Source organism: Chaetodon trifascialis, chromosome 13 (genome assembly GCF_039877785.1).
Source record: "Chaetodon trifascialis isolate fChaTrf1 chromosome 13, fChaTrf1.hap1, whole genome shotgun sequence".
Lineage (NCBI taxonomy): Eukaryota > Metazoa > Chordata > Actinopteri > Chaetodontiformes > Chaetodontidae > Chaetodon > Chaetodon trifascialis.
The window spans coordinates 12,036,455-12,051,599 of record NC_092068.1 but is presented as its reverse complement, the minus strand read 5'-3'; the positions used below and the strand labels follow the sequence as shown (position 1 = coordinate 12,051,599).

The 15,145-nt window shown below is 43.2% G+C and overlaps 1 protein-coding gene across 9 annotated transcripts in view; it reads left to right on the top strand.

Annotated features, from left to right (window-relative positions):
- LOC139340849 (neurexin-1a-like) overlaps nucleotides 1-15,145 on the top strand; it is a 255,820-nt gene that overhangs the window by 135,516 nt on the left and 105,159 nt on the right. For 3 of the 9 annotated variants that reach the window (XM_070976867.1, XM_070976866.1, XM_070976865.1), the window contains exon 1: nucleotides 5,402-6,483. The exons of 5 other annotated variants lie outside the window; for them this stretch is intronic. In XM_070976867.1, coding sequence (XP_070832968.1) covers nucleotides 6,237-6,483 — 247 coding nt within the window. In that variant the 5' untranslated portion in view covers nucleotides 5,402-6,236. Of the gene's footprint in view, nucleotides 1-5,401; nucleotides 6,484-15,145 lie in introns of those variants that run through there. One more of the 9 variants, XM_070976868.1, reaches the window with a different exon arrangement.

Here is a 15,145-nt window from a genome sequence, read left to right as displayed (position 1 = left end):
TTTCCTTAGTTTACAGAACATGCATGTATGCTCTATTTATTTGATGTAATAATCACTGAGTGTGTGACAGCAGCACATGCATGAGAGATAGTGTATATACATGTATTTATGGGAGAGTTAATCACCTAATGATGAGGGTAGTCATGGCTGTGGTGATAATTTAAACCTTAAGCTACATGGCTCTGCAGCACGAGAGCCAGCCAGTGATGCTGAGGTGCAGATGAATTAAAAACTATCAAGTCGATGCTGTTTTGACTCAGGTCAGAGTTTACGTGCCTAATTTCAAATAAGCTGAGATGCTGCATAAAACATAAAGAAAACTGAATGTGATCATTTGCTAATCCTCTTTGACATTTACTCAACTGAAAACAGATAACAATAGATAACAAAGACAATATATTTAATGTTTTACCTCATCAGCTTTATTTATTTTTGTAAATATCTGCTTATTCTGAATTTAATGGCAGCAACACACTTCAAACAAGTTTGGACAGGAGCAACTAAAGACTGGGAAAGTAGTGGAATGCTCCAAAAACACCTGTTTGGAACATTCCACGGGTAAACAGGTTCATAGGTAACAGGTGATAGTATCATGATAGGTATGAAAGGGACATCCTGGAAAGACTCAGTCGTTCACAAGCAAGGATGGAGCGAGGTTCACCACTTTGTGAACACATGAATGTATACAGTATATTACATGGGCTCTGGAACACTTTGTTAAACTGGTATCGGTAAACATAATTCTTTTGCAAATGATTGCATTCTTTTTTTATTCATGTTTTACACAGCATCCAAACTTTTTGGAATCAAACTTGTACTTCACTCACTCTAACCGATACAACAGAGGGACTGTTGATATGACAATATATAATGTGTGAAAAATGTCATTTCACATTATGATCTATTGTTTTTCTTTTGTGTCCCAAATCACACTCTTTAATATTTTCCATTATTTGAGTGACGCTTTGTGGAGGAGAGTGAAGGTGATGCAGAATGGGGGTAATTCAAAAGGAGACAAAGAGTCAGAGCAACCAAAACAAGGAGCTCGTACCTAAAAGAGGGGCTGTTTGTGTTGTATTGATGAGGTTTTGGTTATGAAAAGTCGGACATGGACTTAATTGCTTAATTGAAAATTTGAGATTTAAGAATGTAATTCAAAATCTAATAAGAAATTGTCCTTTCCATGTGGCCCACTGAATTTACAGAAAATGTGCTTTATCGTGGTATTATCTGCATATTAAATGATCTATATCAGGACTCTCTCGCAGAGGCACCCTGATGTAACATCTTCTGTGAACGCAAACAGTATTGACACGCTGGACTCCCTCTGTGTTGAAATACTGTACAGCTTGTGTGTTTGTATTGAGTGTTGACTCCCTGTATCTGTCTGTTCTTATCATGTCACATCTCCGGATGACTAAGACGGCACTCTGTTTCTATTCCTGTGCTTGTACACATTAGCATCAGTGCATTGTGTGCCTCTCTGTCTCTCTCTGTAGCATTTGTGAATCATGTTTGGATGAGTAATGACATGTTTGATATCCAAAGAATACTCCTGGTTGTGGAAAGAGCTCAGGTTTAATATTGTATGTCAGTGTATTGACGGGCAATATTAGTGTCAAACACTTTCGTCTCTGTGACGACACTGCATGTGATGTAGCTGAACAGCTGCCTGTTCCGTTCACTGTGTCTTGTGTGCATCAAACTAGAAATCTGAATTGCGACCAATCACAGTTGGCTGCTCTTTTGGTCCCGCGCTGCTGCCTTATATCACGAGAAGAACAGAGTCTGACAACCTTTACATTTCTCAGTCGATCAGATAAACATGTCATGAAGATCAGGAGGCTTGGTAACAGGAATCTTTTCCAGCCTGTGCTCACTGCAGTGCATTCTCCCTCCCAGTGTACAGGATACCCCTCCCCCGGGACGAAGGCTCTCATTCATAGGGACACATGTGTTGCTGTGTCTGACACAGATGTGTCACTCCAGCACACAACAGGTGTACCCGGCTCATGAATGCTTGATCTGATCTGAGCCAACAGTTGCATCTGATACACTGAACTGCACCTGATTCGAAAACGACGCCTGGTCCTCAGTGTTCCATTGATTGTACTAATTCCACTAACACATCATTAGATATATTTTCTTGTAACGGCTACAGTAAGCGTCACAGTGGCTCTTGAGGAGGAGAAACATTGCTGTCAAAGTGATTCTAAGTGCCCATTCCTCTCTAAAGGATCTCTCCGTGTGTGATTAAGTGTTGCCTGATGGCCCTTTAACTGATTTAAAGGCCTTGCTCCAGTCGGGTCAGGTACTCTTAGGCCACCCATCTGCTGCTCTCCCACCACTATTCCTCCACTCCTCCAAAAATCATCTCATCAGCTCCCTGCACTGTGGCTGTACTCATAAGTGAGTAACAGAGACTGCTCTTGTCCTTTTATACTCTCTTGCTCTCCAAGGGACTATTACACCCAAGACCAATTTCTCCTCTCACTGATCACTTAAGGTTGTGTATGTGTATGTGTGTGTGTGTGTGTGTGTGTGTGTGTGTGTGTGTGTGTGTGTGTGTGTGTGTGTGTGTGTGTGTGTGTGTGTGTGTGTGTGTTGGGGGGGGGGGGTTCTACCTTTTTAACCCCTTTTGCTTTTCAGATAACTCTCCATAGCTGTCCTTTATGTTTGTTTTTTCACCTTAAGAAGAAACAAAGAAAAACAGAGACATGTTGATCCAAAAAGGAGCAATGTGCCCAAAGCAGCACATGCATCAGAGACTTGCACAATCCTTTGGGTCTTAAGTGGAAACAAAGAAGAGCTGTTTTTGGCTCTCTGTCAAGAAGACATCTCACTAACAGGAACAAGAGTCAGAACAGAACGGGAAATCAAAAAACTCTTTATTGATGAAAGTTTCGTTGTGGAAGAGGATTTTCTCATTTTGTGGCCAACGCGCTACAATCATCTGGTTAAAGCTGATGAGATCTGTAACTGTGCTGGAATTAGTTTAGGTCGTGGTCCCAGGTGTTTGCTTTAGTGCAGGCAGAGGGAATTTAGTTGTGAATGTTTTCCCTGAAGCTGTATGCACGGCCTGTTTTTCTCGCATCTCATACTTCAGTTAGCCAATTTGTCATGAAAATGACTGGAGTAAAGGGCAACCCGCTGCAGGCTTACAGGTCGTCTAGTCGAGGCAATCTTATAGGAATTGATCATAATCAGGGCAGTGTATCAGATCCCAACTGACTGTCGTCTTCCAGCATAAATCTGATGTAGTTTACAGCAGTGATGAGGCTTTTAGCAATATTTCTGTTATTGAATCTTGCTGATTGCTAATGATGTTCAGTTGCGCTCTGCTGCCTTTGTGTAAACCTAAAGACCTTTTGTGCACTTTACAGTTTCACCACTTGGGGGCACAAATGAACAAGTAACTAATGATAAACCTGATAAAGGTATCACCTCACTGCTGATGTCATTAACTTTAGGTGCTGCATACTAACACAGCATTTCCACTAAATACCCAGTGCAAAGTAAGAAAAAAAAAGCACAATGTGCACACGTTACACTTTTATTTACCTGAATATGATATAGCTTTGCATATTAAGATCTCATTTTGAGCCTGTGTAAAAGTTTGCTCTTGAGGACATACAGCAGTAAGCTGGGTTGTGTCCTTGGCAAGCAGCCCTGATAGATTGCCTTATTAGGTATAATTATGCAGATTGCTCTGCTGATAATTATAAAAGTGTAAACACATTCAGCAAGAACATTCCTTTTCACCATTGCAAATGAGAACAGAGCAGTGGTTCCATGCTGCTGACTTTTTAGCACCAGGTGGCTGCGCCAAGTTATTGAGATTCTACAAGGTGAGAACAACACAGTTGCCTAATGTGTGCAGCATCTGCTTTGTACTTCAGTTGCTTTTTGCTGCTGTATAGGAACACTATACCTGATACAGCAAAGAAATAAAAGGTTTCCTCATCTGTCCTCATGCCAGATGGCAGATTATATTCATTTTACTGGTTATGTTCATCTTGTGACAATTAAGTGTCTGTTCTGTAAAGATTGAGCCCTCAGTTCCAACGTATTTGCACTCAGTAAATGGATCAAGTGAAATGTTCATCGTTAATGTTCATTTAATTGGTTGCTCCTTTCCTCGAGGCTTCTTTCATTGTCTTCATGTGAACAGTGAGTCGAAAAAGAAAATGGAGAAGGACACATTATCCTCTGTGTCACGCTGGCTAAGTTGGCTTTCTTTGGGCATGAAATGCCTGTGTATTCCCTGTAAACCGTAAAGATCAGCTCAGCAGTGCTTACAGTTTTTTTTTTTTTTTTTTTTTTTTCCTGCAGCTTAGAACACTGCAATTCGAAGGGGAGGATGTTGAATGGCCAGTGTGCAAACAGAAGCAGGCACACTGCAGCTGAGCCTTGTGCTCCCCAGTCCTGAACTCTGAACACTGAGCACACTTCCCAGCTGAACCGGATTGTGTTTATCAGCAGGGCTTTTATGTCCACATGTTCTCTACATTCCCGTAACCCGTGCTGCACACTGAGTCTGCAATCAGCATTCCGTCTCTTGTGAGAAATGGTCTTTTATTAGCAGGCGAGGCAGACTTGCCCAGATTCAGCACCCTCTCTGTGGACAGTGCTCAACTGCCAGCTCTGGCTCCGTGCGTGCTTTGTTTACGTATGTGTTTGTCTGAGTGCCCGTGCGTGTGTGTGTGTTCACGTGTGTGTGTGTGTGTGAGAGACAGAGAGGGAGAGAGAGGGAGAGAGAGAGCGAGAGAGAGAGAGAAAGAGTTGCCTGTGTGTGCTGCAGCATCATCACTCTTCTAAAATCTTGCTAACGACAGACTGCAGAGTCCAGTTAAGAACCTATAGAAAACACTTTTCCTGGGCGATGGAGAGGCAAGGATTGGGTTGGACTGCTTGGCTTCAATTTTTTATATTCGCAGGACTATTATCATACAACTTCCCCAGATTCACAGAGAGGGAAAGGAAAGGGAGAAGGAGGAAAAAAGAGACAGGGAGTGGAAGAAGAGGAGGAATCTGAGGAGATGAGATGATAAAAGTAGAAGCAGAAATGAATCCAGCTTGTCCTGCACTCTCGTTTTGCTTTCTTTCCTTTCACTGCTCATGAATGTCCACACAGGAGAGTGGATTGAAAGAGACTGAACAGGGAGAGTAGGGAGAGGCTGTGAAAGGAATCAGGGCTGGGGGACATAGCTTCAATTCCTGCTATTCTGCCTAAATAGGCTCTTCCTCTGTAATGCACTCAGGCTCCAGTGATTCGCTATGTGAATGCTGCCCATTTGCATAGCCACTCTCCCTCCTGCTTCCTGGCTGGCTGTTGAGGCTCCCCCTCCCTCTGTCCTCCTCCTCCTTCTCCTCCTCCTCCTCTCTCCCCTCTTCCTCTTGCGCACATCTTCTGGAACGGCGCTGCCGATGCTGCCTATGTGTGAGTGTGTGTGTTCCTGCCTAGGGCTGCTCTCTCAGGTACTGCCATTGCTATCGCTCGGTCTCATTGAGAGCAGAGATCTCTAGATGGGGAACGGGTGCGCTACTTGGCACAACTTACAGGTGCAATCACGCTGTCTCCCGCGCGCCGCTGCAGCTGTCCGACACATGCAAATGAGACTCGGATTTAACTATGGTCCCATTCCTCTGGACATCCTTTGAGACCACTGGAGGAGGAAAAGGAGGGAAACTCAGAATGTGTGTCTTGGTTTTCTGAAGAGATTCACTTTGCACAGGTGCTTCCAGTCTCTTCTTAAGTTGGCGTCCTTTTTTTCTTCCTGAATGTTTTTTTGGAATATTAATTACTATTTGGTGGGCAAGATGTTTCTAATTTTGTGAGGGCTCAACAGAAGGAGAAAGAGAGAAACAGAGAGAATAAGGGAAGTAGAGGGAATTGGAGCAGGCTGGGATTTCTCCATTGCTGTTTGAGGTTGCCCTAATTTCTTGAGTGAATGTTTTTGATTGTTTTTGTATGATGATTTATGACATTTCTTTACCTCCCTGGGTGCTGCTACGGATTTCCTAAGAACAGCAAGAGGCTTTTTTTTCCCCACAACCGACATTTTGTGTGGTGTCCCTTTTGCTTTTTTGCTTCTTCTGTTTTTTTTCCCTCTTTCCCTGTGGATCTGTGCGAGTGTCTCTGGGCATAGTGAGATTTGGCGAGGTGAGAAGTATGGGGCTTTAAGGCTCACTGAAGTTCCACCTGATCTGAAGCCTCATCTGGCCACTCAGGGAAGATGTTCGGAGGCTGGAGGACACAGTTTGCTCCCCTGAGGCCCGTAGCAGAGCCCCTAAACAGGAATTCAGCTTCACTCACCCACCTGGCCTTGTGGATCACTGCCCTGGCCCTGGGCTTTGTGGCAGGGTCAGAACCCGGCACTGTGGAGAGTCTCCACCACATTCACCTCTCCCATGGAAACAAGCGTCACCATATTGTGCCTATTGCTATCCACAGATCACCTGCATCCCTAAGAGCAGGGCACAGTAAGTACTTTCTTGGCGTTAATACATTCTCTGCGTACAATAACTTCTTGAGCAGTTTTGTGGGTTTTTTTGCTTTTAGATTTCGTCACTGCTGCTAGCTTACAGCGATCTTCATTCACTCTTTGGTGTACAGTGCTGCGATCCAAGCTCAGAGTGTTCCTTGATAGTCTTTTTAAATTTTTATTTAAGATTCCCCTTCACAAGACACACAGCTCTGCAAGCCACAGCGAGTCTAGCTTAGATCCATCCCCTTTTTTACCGTCTCAGCAAAGTGCCCTCTGTCTCCATTTCTGAGATTAGCCATATCCCTATCTCCAGATGCTCCACTGTGTCCAGATTAGACAGGATTAGAACGTTGTGGTGCTCCATGTTGCCCCTGGGTGTTTGGAAGAGACAATGATGTGTTGCCTCCAGCTCTGCAGGACGTCGAGCCGCTGCTGGCCACTGCCCAACATGGACTGGAGATGAGGCCTCTTTGCCCTATGTGGCAAGAAGGTTCATGACACAGGCATTAAGAGGGAGGGGGGCAAGGAAAAGAGGAAGAATCTCAACTATGAGGAATTATATAACCTCATGGTAGACTGCAGTATGCTTGCCTCAATACAGTATGTGTGTGAATGATTTCAGAAATACTGCAGTTTGGGTTTTTTTTTCCCCCACTTTGTCTGCAGTACTTGTCTCCACTTGAATTTTATTCTGTGTGAATCTCACCGGAAGTTTGTGAGTAATGCTAATGTTTTAGATTTAGGCAATGTGACACTTAAAAGACCAAAATACTCCTTTTCTTTAGTCATCATACTGCCCAGGAATTTGTGAGTGATGTAATCACTACTGGTGTAACACTGACGTAATGCTGAGGTACCCTGGACTCCATTGAGAAGACACTGCTTCATAATGTACAACAAATCCCTACTGCACTGGATTGTTTAATATTAAAGTTTAACAGTACAAGTCGTGAGTGATGCCACAATTACAGAGAGGTACTGGCGTTTTGATGAGGTTTTTATTGGACACAGGAGAAGCTCAGAAACAAGACCGGAGTCTGGATCATTGGGCAGGGCTAGACCTGTACGAATAAGGGAGTCAGTGCTCCTCAGTGATGATGAGGGAGATGGGAGGTTTGCTGGCCTACTGAGACAACAAGAGAGGCAATTAGGCCACTCTGCCGTGACCTGTCTGGAGCGGACAACACTCAGCTCACCCCCTGCTCTCCCTAAGGACCCCCGAGGGCATGTGGTGCTTTCAGGCAGATTCCACGAGTTAATATCATAGTTATCATTGGCGCTTCTCCGCGCCGTTATCATGAGAGATAGAGAGAGAGAGAGAGAGAGAGAGAGAGAGCTCGCAGGGGCCAAAGGAAAGCTTTCGTAGTAACATGATTACATTTTTGGTTTATCAGCGCATGAATGCAAAATGGGAGACACGCTGTTCAACATGGTACCTGGCTCCAGGACAAAGCCTGCTGTTGTAAAGCCCCAGTGCTGTTGTCTTAGCTGTGCTGCAATTGCTTTAATTTTCATGGGGCTTGTTCTTTACATGGGATGTCGCTTCACTGCAGCAATTAAACATGTACAGCTCAATCTCTCTCAGTGTCATTTGTGAAAGTATGAGCCATAGCCCCTTTTTAGCATGTTTTTGCACTTTCTATTTGTAATTTCTACGTATTAAACAGCAGACTAGCTGCCTCTCTGCCCCCACCCCTCTGCATCTCTCTCTCATAGCTTTTGGTGTCACCGTCAATGTTAAAATCTAATCCTATTTGCAATACTTATGTAACTGTACCTGCCTTTCACCATTGTTGTCACAGTGCATTTAACATTGTCTCAAGTGATTAGACCAAACAAAGCTAATAGAGTGCTGACAGTTAGTTCTATATGCAAATTGCCTCCATCTCCATTTTATGAAAATGCTCTTTTTCACTTAGCACATGGCTAAATTTAGTATCTCTGGCTGCCCTGACGGTGGGACATCCATCCATTTGTCCAATAATTCGCCACAATTTGAGCACAAAATTCCTGTGACGGATTTCATGGGAACACACATATTACTTTGTATATATCAGCAACCTGTAAGAGGAAACATCCTTTGTTTCCTTTGTTTTCAGCTCTGTCACTGATTTATGTGGAAAGAAGAAGAAAATTACCATGGTCAGGATGTATGAAATTGAGTTGGAGTGTGATGCATTGTTTGTTTAGGGCTTGCAGTAATGAGGTTCAGACAGTATCAACTCTGAGTAGCAGACACACCATTCATCATGAACAGACTCCCAGAGGTGATAGTCTTCTTTCCCAGAGATAGATACGATACTTGATATGCTGGATAACTAGGTTATCACATTTTCTTCCGGACCTGCTTTTCTTATTCGTTGACACTGGCGAGATGAGGTGATCTGATCAATGGGGAAAGTGTTTTCAAGTTTAAGCAATGAATCTTTTCAGCTGGAAAATGAACTTTCTGTGGATTAACTTCTAGTGGCTGATGTAGAAGACAGTCATCTGCAGTGATTTGACAGCCTGTGCTTCTGCTATATGTATACATGTGTATCATCCTCTCAGAATCATGGACAGTATTTTTAGTAGGGCAGAAGTGAACCTCCAGATCCATGATGGTTATGTGATATACTTAACACGTCTGAGGAAACCCCCACCTAACACCTGCTCCTTCAGCTCCGGCGCGTATGGCTTCTGTATCGCAAAACTCAGTGGTTTGATCAAAGTCGGTGAAGCAATTTAAGTGATTATAATCAATTTTAAGGCTCTCCACCTTCAGAGCTAATGGTTGAATGGATTGGAGACAGTGCTGTCTGTGCTGGCGCTGCTGCAGAGAACAGATGAGTGTTGGTGATGGGGGGAGAAAGGCAGAGGGAAGAAATGAAAGAAGATAGAGAACGGAGAGGAACGGTGACGGAGAAAGTAAAAAAAGAAATGAGAGAGGAGGGAGAAAGTGGAGCCTCTGATGTTGCCTTACTGCCGGTGTGTTGTGGACTTGTATAATATAATTACTCCCATGTCTCTGCGCTGATGTCATTCTGCGATAGTGTGAGGATGACAGTATCTCTGCTTCTGTGAGGCAGCGGAGATGATAGCTGCCCTGATAAGGATCTGAGTACATGTTCCTCTGCTCTAGAGGGAGCACAGGCAGTTATTGACCCGCGAATGAGAGAGTGAAGACTGCAGTCGTTTCATTCTCCTCTTCCTCTGATGTGTGGGAACACAAACACCCTCTATTTATTTGTGTGTGCTTTAGGTCTTTAACCTACTTGCATCTTCTGATACTCACTCGCTCGCTCCCTCCCTCCTTCTTCTCCTCCGTCCTCCCTACTCTCGGCACGTCTCTTCCCGACCACTCTGCCTCACCCACCCCCAGCTTCCTCGTTGGTCCGCAGAGCCCATCCAAGCCGACAGAGTGGGCAGCCTTTTGCGCCTGCAGTGGTCTGTGTGGTTTCGGTGGTGACCAGGCTATGGTTGGCATGAAGGGAAATGAGACCTGACTGTGCGTGCAGTGGGCAGTGAGGGGTCAGCTGAGTAATGTGTCTGGTTTCGGATTAGAGACTTGGGAGACGGAGGGGGAGAGAGAGGAAAAAGAACCCCCTCGATTGACTCAAGGGGATTTCTGCGCCCCTCACATGCATAGGTCCTGGATGAGTTTGAGTCAGGGAGCTCTTTACCCATAAGGCACTCAGTGAATCATCATCAACAGCATCGTCTTCTCTGCCATCTCCCTCTTTCTTGTTCACCGTGTCTGTCTGTTTACACCTCAAGCTTTCCTGTTTAAAGGTATTTTTTTAAATACTGCTTCAAATGATAAGCTGTCTGGTCAATGTTCACTGCTAGCGTTATATCCGCGCAGCATCTTACAGATGATTTTGCACAGAAATGGAAGAAAGCTATCATCACTAAACTGCACTCTTTTCCAGTATGCCGTGTTGATTTCACACTTACACAGCTGTTAATGCTGCAAAATAGAATGGATTGTTGAAATGGAATTATGCCAGTGTGACAATGACAGACTGCACCAGATGCCTTAAAAACTTGAATATCATTTATGAAACATTAATGATTCTCATGGAGAGGATTTGTTTTAACAGCAGGATACATCAAAACAAGAGCATGCCAGATAGACTAATGTACTGTGTCGAAAACGGACATAATCAGGGTGAAAATGACAGGCCATGACAAAGACTTTTGCAAAGATAAACAAAATATAGAATTTATGAATGCATGTAAAATAGTCTGGCAGTGAGAGGAATGAGATAAAGGCTCTTATGTAAAGGAACACATTAAAAATAGAGTTGTTAAAATTGGATTTTTGCCTCATTAACTGTTAAAAATGTTTGAGGCACAGCTGAGTTTTTGTCTGCCAACATTAACTGTATGGAGGACTGGAATCACGGAGGAGTGATGCAGCTGGTGTGCAGGTCAAGGTGTTAAGGATGCTAATGAAAGAGCTTACAGAGTTCTCCACGGTCCATTCTGATTGACTCCATAAATGCCTCTCCATTTCCCAGGGGAACGGCACAAGAAAGGGATAAATAAATTGAAATAAATAAAGTGGAGATCAAGAATGCAAATGGACACTTTTTCTTTTTTTTTAAATCTAATCTGAATTGAGTTCAGTCACCCTGGAGAAGCCTCATTCTCTGTCATCATAATGAGGCAGCAGCTATCTCTGTGCAAGTCAGGCCTGTACACACACACACACACACACACACACACACACACACACACACACACACACACACACACACACACACACACACACACACACACACACACTCATGCACATTCACTCACAAGTGCACACAAGCTCACTGCACACATAAAGAGCAGCACTCTCCCAAATCATCTTTCATCTCTTTGATCGCTTTGAATCATTGTCACAACCGAAGAGTGTGAATGTGGGTAGTTGAAGCGATATGCACATTTGCACTCATTTATATAGTGTAACATATCATTGCTTAGAATTTGAAATGGGTCATAGAGGAAAATATGTACTTTGAAGGTATAAAAATATAATTGTCCAGGCGCACAGTGGTTCTAACAGTACAGTGATACCTCCCCTAGTGATGGACTAATTGGCTCTGGGAAAGGTCAAAGGAGAAAAAAATGAAAAAATAACATGAGATGGAGGATGAAATCTTGCAGCCTTTACAGCCTGATAACCCCAACCACAGGGGAGGCAAGAGAGGATGGGTTCCTGTGGCAGCCGGCTTGCAGAAGACGAAAATGTATGATTGCCATTGATCATCTGATCGATAACGAGCCTCTTCTTAAATTTCACACTACTGTTTTGAGAGAGAAAAACCTCAAGCTCTTCCATGTGGGTGGTTTGATTGACAGTGTTATTATTATTTTTAGCTTACAAGTCATTACCCAACAACTTTATGTATGTTCATGTATGCTGGCTTAATGATAGCCTCACATAAAAAAATTAAAGGTTTTAAGAAATGAATGGCTGCCCTGTGTTACAATAGGAGGCCTCAATAAGACCCAACCATGTCATAACCATTCTTTATTTTTTTTGCACTGTACAATTGCTCACCTGCAGCAGAGTGGCAACAGAAAGAAAGCTGCCCCCTAATCCACTCTAATAGGATTGTGTGGGATTTCACCTTCCTCATTGCTCCTTCCATCTCTTAGTGCCTCAGGCCTGCTGGCAAGGGCTGATAAAAACACGCCTGCCTAACACCTAAGTGCAAGCTAATATTAGCATATATTTTGAAACATAGTGTAGAAATACAATGCATACCCACGCACATTTTGTTTTTTTCCCCCTGTTATATATTTATTTATTGGTAGATACATGGCATCGGTGTGAGATAGAGGACAGCACAGCTTTCTTATGGTATTCCTACAAGGCTTGTTGATAAGGAGGAGGCAGAGCTGTGTCGAAATCGCAAAGGCAATCATTGTGCTGCACGACAAACCTCCCTCTCATACACCTCGGTACCTCAGCACACCCGCACGCTTTGTTTATTTCTGGCGATCTTGTTCTCTTGATCTTCTCCGGATTCACTTTATTGTATCATTTCCATAAGAAATACAGCTAATTAAATAATATCGCACCACTTAGTAGAGGCTTACTTACAAAGTGCGGCTACTCAGCAATAGGCAAAGCAGATGTTTAATCCTGCAATTAAGGCCAAGGCGCTCTTGTTGTCTCCTGGGTTCAGCTCACAAAAAGGAGTAAACAGTAAAAATGAAGCGGTGTCATGCAGGGACAACATGAAAATGAGACTCATTAGTATGGGGACTGGGCTTGTTTTGTGGTATAACAAAAAACACAAAGAAGACATTTTTATCCACATATTAGTCCATGATTTCTAAATATGTGATCGTATGTTACACATTATTTGTTCATTTATTGAGTTGCACAAAGTGAAGACCATACATATTGTACTGTATATAACAAACGTAGGGTATTATACAGTGTATACGAGACAGAGGGACAATGGAGAGGGTTTAACCTGATATTTCCCTTTAATGTAGAGATGCAGATGTATTAAATAATTTCGAAGAAAGCCATCCTACGGCACAAGTATTTTGCAATTTTGCAGTTCTAGTATAGATTGCTATATCATTTGCTTTTATGAATAGTGCTAAAGTTGGAGTGTGCTCAGTAAAGCACAGTAGCTCCGTCTGATCTTAAAGCAGCTTCTTTGCGAGAGCAGTGTTTGTGCTGATGCAGGTTGGGCTGCATATGCTGATGGGCAGCCAGAGTTGTCTCTAGTCTCAGATCAGAGCTCTGGCCCTGGACTCTGTTTTCTGCCTCACTTCCACTGTGTAATTATCCCCCACACTTGTCTTTTTCAGTAATTAGAGCTGCAGTCATACTCCACATCTGTTGGCTCCCTAATAGAGAAGACAACAGCTTCTAGAGACCATTTGGAGGCTGTGATGTTTGGGGCATGCTAGCTGCACATAAACACTGAAACTAAATAATGCACTGATGTCTGATGGCACGTAATCAGTCAAAGAGGCTTTTAACAAGGAATGAAAAAGCCAAGAATCGACTGATGCTTGATTTTATTTAAGTCTAACTTTGATATGTGTGTTGGCTGGCACGCAAATTAAACACTGGATGCACAAAAATCTAATCAACAAATTGCTGGCAAACAAAATGGCTGACCTGAACTGAGAGAAAGGGAGCATTGTGTCTCAGGAGCAAATGAGGCAAGTGATGATGAGAGAGTAAATTAGAAGCTGTCGATACTGTGAGACACCTCTATCAGAGCCAAGGCTGTTGGCTGGGGAGGCAGATATGCAGCTGGTCGGGGTAACAAAGGGCCCGTTTGGTGTATTGCTCCATTAAGACACTGGGTCTTGTCAGCTCTGCCTGGATGGACCATTCTGCTCCACAAGGCAGGGGCTCATGTATCACTTAGGGCTTAGGGGAAGTGAGCATGGCGGAGGAGGGAGCAGGAGGGTGTGAGTGACACTGGTCGACTGAGCATTCATGGCATAATGTTACCTGCCCAGGGGGCAGAACTTTACCTCAACCATGAATTGATGGTCCCCTGCCATGAAGAAGGAGGGTGGTTGGTATGGCTACCCTGGGGCCCCGTGATGATGAGGTGAGGGCTTATCTCTTCAGAGCAGTGTGAGGATAAAATACAGAGAAGTACAGCAACAGTATGATGCAGGGACCGATTTCTGGACTCACAATTTCTGTCAAACTGCAGACTGTATCAGTTTAGGGCTGCTTAAACTTTAGGCTTGGATCTTAATACAACACTGATGTGCTTTAAGTATGTTGAAAGAGTTTCTTCACTGACTTCATTGTATAAACTACTGACAAATTACTTCTTGTTCCGTGCAAAAATTCAGAGGTTTTGCTGAAGCTAATTGTTAGTCAAGTGGGTATCATCCAAAGTTGGTCAGTTTGAGGACAGAATCCCCTTTTTGTGTTTCCTCCAACAGTATTTTCTTTCCAGACTGCTTACCAGAAAAACAGCTGTACAGGTCGTCCGTGCAAGCAGCTTATTATAGCCAATATTTGCATATATTGTGAGGTGGTGACCTCTAGTGGCCATAGTTATTACGATGGGAGCAAAGGAGGATGTCAGATGACGTAGAGTAAAGAGCGCAAAAGCGTGCATGTAGAGGAAGATGTCAAAAGTCAGTGTTGGCTCATTTTAACTTATGTAATATAATTTGTTCCACGTAACGTAAGTTAACATACACAACTTAAGTTAACTAAGTAACATACTTATTTCAACCCAAACCGTGATCTTTACTAAAGCGAACCAACTGCGACCATTTCACAATGTTAACCACGCGAAGAAAAAGGTTTGGTACGACAAAGGTCTGGCATGCCTGTGTTATTTTGGAAATTGGTTGCGAAGTGATTTTGATGGCGCAAAACCAAAACCCGTCAGATTCTGTGACACTAGAGGATCAACTATATGACAAAAGCACCAGAGTGTCATTGAATACTGCTACTACTGCTATAGGTGAGGTGACTACAGTACAGCTATCAAAATGATCTGCATGTGTTATTTTTATTGTTATGGTCAGTAGTGATCAGAATTTGTGGCCCTATCTAATTACTCTGGGGGCACCATTGTTGGTAACACCTATCAAAATTCATTAAAAATATCAAATTCAGCCTATTAGCTTATAGCTATCGCAATACTCTCATATGGCATTTTTGGATTGTATTA